The sequence below is a fragment of the Struthio camelus genome, chromosome 2 (assembly GCF_040807025.1).
Source record: "Struthio camelus isolate bStrCam1 chromosome 2, bStrCam1.hap1, whole genome shotgun sequence".
NCBI classification, from domain to species: Eukaryota; Metazoa; Chordata; class Aves; order Struthioniformes; family Struthionidae; genus Struthio; species Struthio camelus.
Window position 1 is genome coordinate 69,631,461 of NC_090943.1, and position 12,877 is coordinate 69,644,337.

The 12,877-nt window shown below is 41.2% G+C and overlaps 1 protein-coding gene across 5 annotated transcripts in view; it reads right to left on the bottom strand.

Moving 5' to 3' along the window:
* Positions 1–12,877, bottom strand: part of EPB41L4B (erythrocyte membrane protein band 4.1 like 4B) — a 183,031-nt gene that overhangs the window by 36,989 nt on the left and 133,165 nt on the right. For all 5 annotated transcript variants that reach the window (XM_068936194.1, XM_068936193.1, XM_068936198.1 and 2 more), the window contains one exon: positions 9,856–9,923. In XM_068936194.1, coding sequence (XP_068792295.1) covers positions 9,856–9,923 — 68 coding nt within the window. The remainder of the gene's footprint in view (positions 1–9,855; positions 9,924–12,877) is intronic.

Sequence of the window (12,877 nt, forward strand, 5' to 3'; positions counted from 1 at the left end):
CAAGAACTGCCGAGCTTGATTAATTCAGAGCCTGATCTGTGTTTTAAAAATGGCAGGCTTTTAATACCTCACAAACTCCTAAAAAAGATCTCATTGATATTCCCGAAAAAGCAGCAAGCATGAAGCAGAATAACTTCTATTGTTATCTCTTGAATTCTACAGCCAGAATACATTACCTCCTATGAAAAGATACGATTCTTGAAGAGGAACCTTGTAATTATTTTGGCTATTTAAATAGAGTCATTATGCACAGATATGACCATTTTTCTTCCTATATGTAGTAACTTCTGCAAGCTTGAACAAAACCTGAAGCGTTAGAGGATCAGGGGACCCAGACTCAAACAAAGAAAAGTGCAGTGTATTACAGTTTCTTTATAAGGTTAAGTTCCCATGTCATTAATTCCTGAGAAACCTTTTTTCTGTAACTGTATCCAACTGCCGCCGTTGAAAATTGAAGGTATTGAAGCAAGACGGAGCTGCTTAGCGACTTGGCACCTGGTGTGAAAAGCTGCCACTTCCTGGTGAGAATGCGAATACCGATCATGAATGCCAGCGTGCGGTGGCAGGTCAGCAGATACTGCCTCTGCACCACGAGGGCCAGCACGCGCGCCAGCAGCAGTCAGCGTGCTTTCCTGAACCACCCGCATCCAATTTCATTGCTCTTCACAGAAAAATACATGCTCTGGAACATTTCAAGTGACCACAGGTGCCCATTTATTGAACTGAATCCTCTTTGTGAAGGTGGTGATGGTGCTCAGACTAGGGACCCGCAGCTCCCACCTGGCTCAACTGTAATGGGGTGGCCACGTCTGCAGCACTTCTGCCTGTGTGTTTTTCCTGTCTGGAGCAATCTCTCTCTCCTTCCACACTGTCAGTCTCAGACCAAAACGTCGAAGCCAAAACCCCATTCTAAATACTATTATTTACGGGGATGCAGCCACCTGCACGAAGATTGGCATGCCTTCAGTTGCTGATTTACAGGAAAGAAAATACCATCTGATTCTTGGCATCAGAGCTCCCTTTGAGTGGGAACATGGTAGGGAAATCTTGGGGAGAAAAAGGAAGGATGAAGGAAAAGAAGAGGAAAAATATTCAATAGATACATTCTCTTGTATATTGAAAGCCTAGCCCAGCAAGCTAAGCAAACACACACACTCAAATATCTTTTCTCAGTTGGTAATGTTTCCCACCTTTGTTTCTTATCCAAAGTCTGATCCATCTGAAGTTAAGAAACAATAATAAGCGCTTTTTCACCCTGACAGACTAGCTTTTCTCAGAAGACAAGTTAGCCCTCCAGAAGATTATTTGGACATTTGAAAGCTATTGCCAACATCAAACTTTCTGAGTGAAAGCTTTTTCTTTCTTTCTTTCTTTCTGTTTTTTTTTTTTTTCCAGTTAGCACTGCATATAGATTGCAGATGTACTAGAAAGCTGCTTGCTACAGAGAAGCAGTTTAATCGAAACACACCTTGTGGGCTTTCCTTACCCTCTTGAGTTTTGCTTCTTTTAAAAGAGAAAACTCGCTCCTCTCCCTTGTCCTTGCAATGACAACGTACCTGCAGTCTAGATGAAAATGTAATGTTCTTGTGGTCCAACAGATGATGACAATGCCAGAACTGCTCTTCTTCCCCAGCTCAGAGCAATGCTGCAGGTCAACACACCCAGTATCCAAACTCAAACTGAGCTACAAATTCTACCTCTCCATATAGCGCTATAAATGCGGTTTTCAAAGAGCCTAGGCACAGTTTAGGTGGACACTGCCAATGAAACGTAACTCGACGGGGGTATCCCATCAACTCAGCCTTATCTGGAAGGTTCAAAGTATTGTTCCTTTTTCTGGACCTTAGAGATTAAAAAATACAACTACAAACAATTCATCAGCATCAGACTTCAGACAACAGGTCACAGAGGTCTTTAATACCTGGAATGAAGTCAAGGTACGTACCTAGGTGTCACACCTGCAATCTTTGATGCAGACTGGCATGCAAAGGGCATGGAAGAGTTCAGCTAGGAATTATGAATTTGATGTAGAATTTATTGACTGAGATTCCTTGTCCTGGGTGTAAAGTTAGAGTAGCTGATCCATTAACTTGCCCACTGGACTGAGGCCAGGCTGGTGGATATTTAGCTATTCACTTTGTTTTTGCTAAAGCTGGTTAGAATTTTTCAGCTTTTTGAATGCTTTTTATTTTTGAGGATGAAGGCTTAACAAAAAAGTGGATTTTTAAAAAGAAGTTAATATTTATTGGAAAAAGTCAACATATATAATATTTTTAGCTTTCCTAGAACATTTCACAACATATTTTAAAGGGGTTATTTCAATGTTAAAAAAAAGTTTCTTGCAAAATTAAGTCCATTTTGAATTTAAGAAAACAAAACCAGCTGGGATTCATTAAAGTTCATCTTGGGGGGGGGGGGGGGGGCATGGAGGTGGAGAGAAGACATTAATTTTTGATCAGCTTCCATTTTGACCTGCCTAAAATGTTCTTCTCTATACATCTACTTAGCCAGGTTACTGAATTCTTGGGCTTCAGGTAACAAGCTGTCCGTAACTGTGCAGACGCCACAAGTTCTTATCTTCCAAGTGCCAACCCAGACACGTCCTACCATGGCTCTCACTGAAGACTGGTCTAGAACTTCAGCTTTGTGATGCTTAGAAACTGTCATCTTAGAAACTTAAAAACTGCAATGTTAAGGCCCTGGACTTGAAGTTGAAGACAACAGCTTGTAGTTTTCATAAGAATTACTGCTAGGTTCAGTGTCCAGGAGAGTACCGTGGGCCACAGCCTTCTCTCTCAGTTAAAATTCCTAAATAAAATCCTGTTTACGTGTCCTGAAGTCTTGAACAGTTGGTGAGCAGTTGGTCAATATACTTCCACTTCTCTGAGAACATTACCACCACTGCAGAATCTTTTCTTTTCTTCTTAGAAAACCTTCAGTCTTGAGTTGAGTGGTTCCAAAGAGCCCTAAGTCTCTGTGCCATCTCCCTTTGTGCAAGCTTATATGCCACTGGAAAGCTACACTGGAATTCACTGAAAAGAGCATGCATGAGGATGGATACTGAGGTGCTAGCTTCAGATCTAAAATGTGTATGCACCAGGTAAACATTAGTACACACTGTCCCCTACTCATCTTGTCATATCCTAAGAGCATTTGCAAAGAACCAAAGTTCTCTGAAAAAACTGGTTCAGATTTACACTGTACCAAGTTCTTCAGCAGGGTGTTAACTCCGATACCAAGAGATAATTCAGGTGTTTACATAAAGGATTATATCCTGTGCAGATGAAAAGAGAAAGGCCGAAGCATAAATATGCACAAATTACTTTGAGTGACACTCCTCCCTTGGTGATACCAGCAAGTTACACGTAGGAAATATCACCACTTCAGTCAGAAAAGGTGCAGGACATATTCACATCACACTGAAAGGCAGCCAAGCTCAAAGCCTGGTAGACATTAGATCCACTGGGAGTGGAATCTTCTTCTGACATCTTGTACGAGCAAAGCTTACTCTGCGCTGGGAGTTCAGAAGACTGCTGAGATTACTTTTCCTGACTTCTCTGTTCCCTGTATAACTTGATATAATTTAATATTCTCCACCCTTCTTTTCTGGAGTGCAACATCATCAAGCTCTGTGAGATAACATTTAAATTTATGTTACATGTTGAGCAGCTGCTAATGTAATTAGTCTTAATGTAATAGTGTAATTTGGTTTTGGATGGGAAGATTTACAAAGAAAATTAGAATAAACGAATGCACAAAGCACCAGCTGGTGCTTATACCTACTCCCACATAAGAAGAATATTTCTATTTGCAATCCTATGAAAGATGAGATAATTTGGATAACAAGGATCAACAAAGGGTGATGCAGCAGTTGGTCTAAACAGAAAGAACTCCACAGACAAATCCTGAGCCATGTGGGATGTAAGGCATGCCAGAGCTGGTAACAGTCCAAAAGCATGTTACAAAGGGAAAAAAATAGTGCAGTTGATAAATGTACCACATGGCACCCAATTGCTAACGACGATGGCGACAGAAACAGTAGTAACTGATCAGGCAATTTGAGGGCTTGAACTGAGGAAGGTTCTTCACTGACATCACTGACACTGGCAACCTTAGAAGTGCAGGAACTTGTGTTTACATGTGTATTCACATGAGAGGCTATATAATCTCCATCTCCATCCTAATCTTGAGGTTTTCAAAACTCACCTAGACAAAGCCGTGGCTGACCTGATCCAGTGTTCGTGACAGTCCTGCTTCAGCAGGAGGCTGGTCTGTATGACCTCCAAGCAACTCTTCCAATAAACAGTTCTACAATTCTATGATAATTAACTAGAATTTCTAAAAAACAATGTGAATTACCATTTCAGTTTTTCAAAACATAACCTCAGAGTGTATCTTTAATTATTTCAACAACATCTGGCTTGTCTTGTGGGTGTATCAGTAAACAACTTCTCCCAAAACAAAGACTGCAATTTAGCAGATGATGAAGAAGGTATTAGTGTTGACATATACCAGCTCTTGAAGATCTTCAGCTAGATTACCAGAATCAGAGATCTCTCTAAACTTCCCTAGGCTCCAAGTCACCATGAAGAAAAAAACCCCACATTATCAGCAAATCCTGTTGCCATTTACTTCCTATCTTACAAAATTTGTCTTCAGTTGCTTACCATACTTTGCCCAACTTTAGGCACTTTTGCTAACATTTCCACTGCCTCATGTGTCCAAAGATGAAAACTGGGTTTGGCAAATAGGCTATGCCTGAGGACAGAGAGCCCTTTTGTCTGGTTCCAAAGTATTACTAATTCCTGCCACCGGCATGAATTTAGTCTAATTCTACATATACTGGAATTCCCAAAGGCAGCGCAGCACAGTTATACCAGGGATTGCATTCAGCCATATTGGAAGAAGAGAAGAACATAAGAAATGTGTTGAATTGTATGCTAATACAGCCAAACTCTACATGTATGACTCTGCGTGCACATAGACACCCATATACACCCTATAGGCCTAACCAGCATGATTAGAAGGTCTTAGGCAGAGAGAGAACAGACACTCTAAAGAGTTTTCAGGAGAGCTTTATGTATAGACAGCAGGGAAGTAGTAGAGATGTTGCTAATGTCTGGCAAAGCGTTAAATAAGGAAAGGAACAACGAAAGGAAGTCTCTTGATATTGTTACATTTGCAAATATTTGTTACATTTAGCAAATGAAGCAGACTGGCAATTAAGTGGGAAATTTCTGGAAAGTAAGTTCAAGGGTTTACCTGTTTAAAACTAAGCACTAGGTGGAGTTTATAAAAGGCGACAAAGTGGTTCAGATTCACTTGATACATTGCATGAGAGAAACCTCTGCATCCTTGATCACTAGATGGGCCAGCCTTCTGACCCAGAGGAGAGTGAGCAGATATGATAATCAACTGGATGACTGCAATTTTCGTTTTTATACTTCCTGTAAGATTTTTTTTATACTTCTTACAAGACATTTGCTCCATTACATAAATGTCCTGGTGGACAGCCTGAACTCTGATCTCTCAAAGCAAAGGATTGAATAAAAATTCCTAATTGGAGGCAGGTAAGAGCACAAGAGCCTTGCCTTAGCAAAACTGTTTGTAAGACCCTGCAGCAATCTCAAACCAGATTTAAATTAGATAACTAATCAGGGAATTCTCAAACACTGCCACTGGACATTGAGTTAGATGATTGGGCTTAAGAGAGTTTCCACCAGTCCAAGAAATACTTTTGCTATTTCCTTACAATTCCTCTTGGCCCAACCAACATTGTGACTGGTCTTCCTCAAACAACACTAAAGATGGAAATGATCTGTTAGAAAGGTCCTTCTTGCACTAGTGGAAGCTGGTACATAAAACAGACTAACATGATCACCCTCCTTCAGAACCTCCTGGGAGTTGCAGACTTGGCATTTCCCAAAGAGTGCTGCTCTCTTTTCTGAACAGCTGAATTCCTCAGAGCACACAGTATTCATCATCTCCTACACAGACTGTGAGCTACCATGGCTTCTTCTCAACCTTCCTGATCATACAGAGTAAATTCAGCCAGAGTGGATCATTTTGCAATCTCCCACCAAACCTGCTCCATATTTGAAGGACTAACGTCAAATTTTACTCACCATTCTAAGCATAAGACATTCCCACAGAAATGCTGTCAAAAACCATTGCTGGCAATGTAAATTCCAAATTAGACAAATGCTCACATAAGCACTGTGTTGCTACATGCCTTACCCAAAGCATGCCTCACTATGCAAGGTGGTAGCTGCAAACTAGCTGTATTTCTTCTTGATTTGATACAGGCAGTATAAAATGCAAACAATATGCATAATAGAACAGATTTTTCCAGGTATTTATTTTCCATAATCCATTTGGAATAATGTTAACCCTAACATTTGCTAGGAAGAACAACACATTAAGTTTTACCTTGTCCAAAATGCTTATGCCACAGCTATAGCTGGGCTGTGCGTCTGTGTACGTATTACTTGGGTGCCGACGAAAAGAGGTGTGTGTTTTCACTTGGTTGTTGATGAAAACAGGTGTATGCTTTCAAGTGTGCTACAACAGACCTGTAATAACAACACCTCTAACTGATCCTCTCTTCTGTGTCTTACCAAGAAAGCTGGCAGCTTTCCTACTTAGCCCGCTTTTGAAATTCCCCTCCTAGTAGTTGCTCTCATTCAACTTTGTTCAGCTGGGAACTGTCACATGCAGCCCGCGTGGACCCAGCTGAGGTAACCACAGAATTTCCCGTACTGCTGCTGTTCCGATCTGCTGCTCTGCCGGGGGTTATCAGCAAAGCAGCAGAGTCAGCAAGGTGGGATGTATGCCCAGGTCCGAGTTCACAGTGTCGTGTCAGCTTTAAATGCAGAGTAACAGGAGTGTGAGCTAGCACACAGTGGCACGTATTGAGTTGACTGAGTCACCAGCTTTTTCCCCTCCTCATTGAACTGGGGAACCAGCACTTAAAATAGTCTGGGGAGAAAAAAAAAAAAATCCATCACTCCTTGCTAGAGGAGGGAGAGCTATAGAGAGACACAGCACTGCTCTCTAAAAGCAGGGAGGAGAGAGGACTGGGCTCTCCTGCGGCCCCACGCCTTCCTGCAGCTTCATTTGACGTCTACAGGTTAGCCATTAACAGGAAGAGCAGAAGATGAGCCTTGCACTTGCAGCCTGCACACGGAATGACAGAGCTAATTTCCGAAGCTTTTCCCTCCTGAAACTCGAAGAATTAGTGCCATTTCAGCTTCAGCTGCAGGGCTTCCCCCTGCCTCCCCCCCCCCCCAAGTATTTAAATGAATTGGATATAGAAAGATCTGCAGTTTGCCAACACACACAGAAATCAGGTGACTAAACTGACTGATACATGGTGGCTTTACACAAACACATCCTTACACACTGCTCTGAGGCTACGCCCGGTAAAATGACTGGAGATATGCTTGTGGCAAAAACAGCTATACGGCACATACATATGAGTAATTACTAGTTGAACCAGAACTAATTCTGCAAAGAACTATAGCAATTGTTAGCCAAATTGAGTCTGCCATGGCAGATGCTAAAATAATTGCTCAGGGGGATTGCAGGCCCTATCTAAGCAGTTCATTCATTAGAAGCATAATCTTCAGACTGGCAATGGGAGAGCAGACAAGATGGTGGTAAAAAGAGCACAGCCCTTCACTCGAACAAACACTAGTGCCCTCCCTCCTCACCTCCTATTTCCCTACTCCTACGAGCAAATCATGCTTCAGTGAGTGATCAGAAATGCATACATTCACTTGTTGTTAATGCCGAACACACTTCCCAGTGTCTTGGGTTTGAAAAACCAGAGCATTTTGCTAATATATTGTACAGTCATCATTCCAGCAATCAAATACATGAAGTCACTGCCCTGATATAAATCTCTTGCATGAAAAGAGTGGAATACTGTTAAACAGCTGTGACAGATACTGGTTTCAACTGGCAAGCATATTTCGGCAAACGAGTATTTTGTTTGTTTCCTCAAACATTCACGCAGGTGCTGTCGACTGGCACAAATGTTCACAGGAATGCCTGAATGGGTACTTGCAGGAAGAAAAATTATGTTCCACAAGAAGGGCTTTTTCACAAATAACACTTGCATATTTCTCAACTCAAGAAGAAAAACGCTCCTGGGTGATTTGTTTGACACGTCTTAACTAACCCTTGACTCTATTCGGATGTAATTCCCAGCTGAGCAAAGGGTCATTTGTGTCCACCCAAGTCCTCAAAGTAGAGGTTACATAGGACTTCAGAGGCAAATAGGTCACATTCAGGCTCTCTGTAAGGGGACAGATGTTACTGCAGAAAAGGGAGCCACTTGGAAGGGAAAAGAGCAATGCTTAGACCCTGCACTTGCTTTGCATTATTCTCCAGGTTCTGAATGCAGACTCCTAAAATTGCTCTGTTCCTGAGCACTGATTACTTGTATATTTGCACCTTCAGAACACAAGCACAAAGCAATAAAACAATACAATTTAATTTGGCACAACTGACTGTGGAAGAAATAGTGTTTGACATAAACCAGATAAAAATAAATATTAGACAAATATATACCCGACTGTTGCATACTCAGAACTTCAGAGTGGTTTTTATGAGTTTATAAGTTTGGAAAACAAACAGTAAAGTCAGCTTTATGGCCAGGTTGCCAACCTTACTCATGCTGAATAGTACCTAACTTCACAAAGCACACAACTCGTTTACACGATGAAGAAGAGAGACTGTTACAAAATGTGAAATAATAAGGCTTTCCTACAGATGTTATGGGAAAGCTCAGTAAAGAACAGCGAGGAAAACAAGTCTTTAGCCATGCTCCAAATCACATACAGTTTTATGAACCAACTTCTCCTGAATTGTTTCTGGAAGTGACAGCAATCCAGCAAAGGGTGTAGTGGGAAAGACAACACACGACCCCATTTCTATTAAATGAAGAGATAGATCTCTACATAACATGCCTGCTGAATTTTTCTCAGTGGCCCTAGGAAACTTAATTTCTCTGCCCTCATCCAGCCTTTTCTACAAGATGCTTAAGCATCTGTTTTTAATCGTAAAAGTCATCATCAGAAAGTTATAACAAAAAAAAAAAAGAGAGACGACCAGTGTGCTAGCAGAACTAGCTGATTAATGGCCTGCTTGACTGTCATGCTCTAAATGGATTTTTTTTTTTCCTCAAACTCTGCTCTGATGGTGACCTTTCTGACACCAAAGATGTCCAAAACAACAGCACTACCATACCTTTAGAGCTGGGCAATTTCCAAATACCTATGCAGTAACCTCTTCCCTAAACACCTGCTAAAAGATAGCATACTGTGCCATCCAAATAATGTTTAAATCCAATTAATAAGCCCTTTCAAAATGGTCACGCACAAAAGGAAAACTGCTGTCCACTGAACAAAAATACCACTCCTCCTGCCTGGTAAGAGATGCAAATGAACTGTTTTTCCAAAGGCTGTATACCAAATGCATTTTCTTCCACGTAAAGTACTTGCAGAAATCAGAAAAACACAAACAGGAAAATACTCCAATTTCGGCAGCACCTAGCACTTCTCCGAAATAAAAATTCTGAAAATTGACATTTGTTACACAGGTTTTTCCAAGTCTGCTACTAGACCTGATTTTTAGAGCTGAGCTTTTAATTCTTCAAGTAAATACAACACACGTATATGCACCCTGCTGACAGACACTGTCTCCTCAGGTCACTGCTTGATGAACTTCACACTGCAGCTTGGGGAGGAGCACACCGATTTGGAACACACGCTCTACACCCAATCTTTGGAATATGCCACACTTCGCTAGGTACTTATTTGATGTTTTCCCTACAAACAAGAAGCAACAGACCTTACATTAGGGTCCTGCAGGCTGGAGGTCTTACTGGGATTTACAAAGGAGGTCTCTTCTTTCACAGCCTGTTAAAAGAAAGAACCAAAGTTTAGCACAACATCCATACACTTATGATTCTACATCTATTCATTAAAAAAAAAAACAAACCTGTAAGTACTCACGCAATACACAATGTTCAAAATGTCTATTCTGAACAGATTTAAGAAGCACAGTTACTCTTTTATCATCTCCTACTGCTGACACTCACTTTGAGAAGCTACAGCGTACAATTGTACAGTGTACAATCTGCAGAGCAGTAGTGTCAGGAAGAGATTGGGTTGCGATAAAGGAGGAGGAAAGGAACAGTGTTTCCCCCAGAAGGCATTTGAGCAGAAACAATAAATACAACTAAAGCAAACACACTGATGGTTGAGTTGTTCTTTTAATTAAAATAAATATTTATGCAACCTAATCAGACAACCACATCATGCCAACTCACAGCTTTTCATTCAGTCTTTGAAAAACTAACAGGAAAGTGGGACCCCTACATACAGTTACACTGTACATGCAGTTCACAGAAAGTCTCACCCACTACTGCTTCCTGCTGAATTACAGAGCCCTGTCTCCCGCATACTGTTTGTCTACAGAGTAGAAACTACTACTATTGCAAAACAGCTTACATGAAAATTGCTCAACAAACAACCCAGGAAATGCCCAATTCGGGCCGGTGTTGCTAGAACATACTCTTCAACTGAGTCTCAGGATTCCACAGTCTATGCTTAAAGGCCAGCCTCAGCACAATACTGCACCACTATATAAAAAGAGCTGGCTGAAGACGCAACAGTATCTCCAAACCAGTAATGGACTTGGCAGGCTCTGACATTTCCATTCTGCTAAATGGATAGAAGGGAGCTAATATGGGCCGATAACAGAGTGATTATTTTGGTGCTCAACATCTGAGCCATGATAACTTAAGAACACTGGTTCGGATCAAATTGAATTAAGTGTGTATCAGTCTGTTCTTCAAAACAGGCACGTAAAACTGCTGTAGATTTCACACAAGACCTTCCATTTAACATAAAAGGATGTATTTCACTTGAGGGTACTCATAAGAAAAGGAAAGGAAATCAAGAGCTCAGCTTCTTCTATACTTTAATGATGAGCTACAAAACCTCAGTAGGGATGCTTAGCCCCTGGGACGTTTCTCCAAGTTGTGAGAGTTTTAAGCTCGTGTCCCCCTTGTGCCAGACAAAACAGAAGCTTCATCGCCAGTTCCCGGGTCATCTATTTACCAGCGAATCACTCCTGGTGGAAACAGACTGCTCTTGCTCTTACACACAGTTAGCAGCAGGAATAATTAAACTGGGATCACCTGGAATCTAGAAGAAAGTGGATTCAAACTTGGGCCTACTCCAGCTCACGCAAGTACCCAAGGTGATGGGTTAGGGCATGTTTTGAGGTAAGATCCTCCTTAATCTTTTCTGCTCGGGTTGTTTCACCTTGTCCGTTGATACTGAAACCTTCATTACGACAGAGGGGACGTTCTCAGCTTTGTGGGCAGGCTTGTCCCTCTCCAATCGAAGGCTTTTTTGTATAGAGGAGAACAGGACCAGCAGTGGCTACTCGGGAGGCTGCACTCCAATACAGCACTCTTATATAGCTGGATTTAAACACCCTCAGGCAGAGGTTTCCTAGGTCCTGGGCAAATGCTCTAAACACTGAAGAATCAGATAAGAGGGAGGCGCAACCACTACCATTGCAACTCAGCCACCAAATGTTTTACAGCCAAGCTTTCCAGTGAGTTAGCATCATACCATGAATAACTTCAGGACTGGGAGTACAATTTTCATTTGATTTATAATTTTAAGAAATTTAGCTCAGCTCTAAAAAATATTTTTTCTGGCCTTGTAGTAGCTCTGTCTAGCCTACTATTTATTCACAATCTAATGCTTTCTTAAAAGGAAAGAAAGAGTGTTTTTTAAGACGTTGAGAGAAAGCATTGAAAATCATTCTTTGTTGGCACAGATGAGCACTGAAGTAATATTTCTTTGTTCTGCAAAGATTATGATGCTTTTTATAAAGCTGTTGGGTTTCTGAAAGCTGAAAACATGAATCCAGCTGTCAGAAACTTAATACACAGTCTCTTCTTCCACACTGATGTCTTAACAACATTTTATTGTTAAGCCTGACAAGCTAGCTGCTTATTATTTGTCAAATTGGCTATTTTTTAAAACCATAAATTTTACTTTATTCCCATTTTCACCAAATTAACTGAGCTGAATTTTAAGATGCACGTGAACACCACAATAGGAAATAGAATACAGTGCTCGAGGAGGGACTGCAGCAATTGCAACAGTGAACGAAATGATTAAAATTTCACCTACTTAAACACCACAGGCCAAGGACCTCATTAGCTAACCAAGGGGCTTCAGTGTATTAGGCCCTAATAACTGGTTTTCTTCTCAGTTCTGTGACTATATTACCACACTCTTTTGCCTTCTCTGCTTTAGAAGGCTAAGCCAGCTTCTGAAAAAGTGGTGGTATACTCCTAAACAGCATGGTCAGCATCCTGAGGAACTTTTCTTTGTATTCATTTTCTCCATTACTACTCATGCTTTAGAGAATAGGAAGTACTCCAGTATCTACAAATTAGTACTGTTGACCAGGGAGCAAGTAGTTCCATTCTCAGCTGGAGGGAGAGAGGGAGCACGTGAAGAAACGGAGAGGCTGTTCATGGCTCAGGTGATGCAGGAGTGCACACTAGGTGCCAAATGCTTGGGTCTGCACTGGCAGATACAAATGAATGGAGATGGGATAATACTCCTCCTCTGCCTTATTTTTCTCTTCCATGCCTATGGATGAACAGATATAGGATAATGTTACACCTGCAAACATTCCTGCAAAAGGCTTCAGCCATCAAGAATTGTACTACCCTTGCTTTACTTTTTTCCTTTTTTTAGGGGGGTGGTGGTGGTTTCTTTCCTTTTTTCCAAAAGGAGGTAAGTCATCAGGTGACAGTGGATTTCTTCTATTTTTCCTC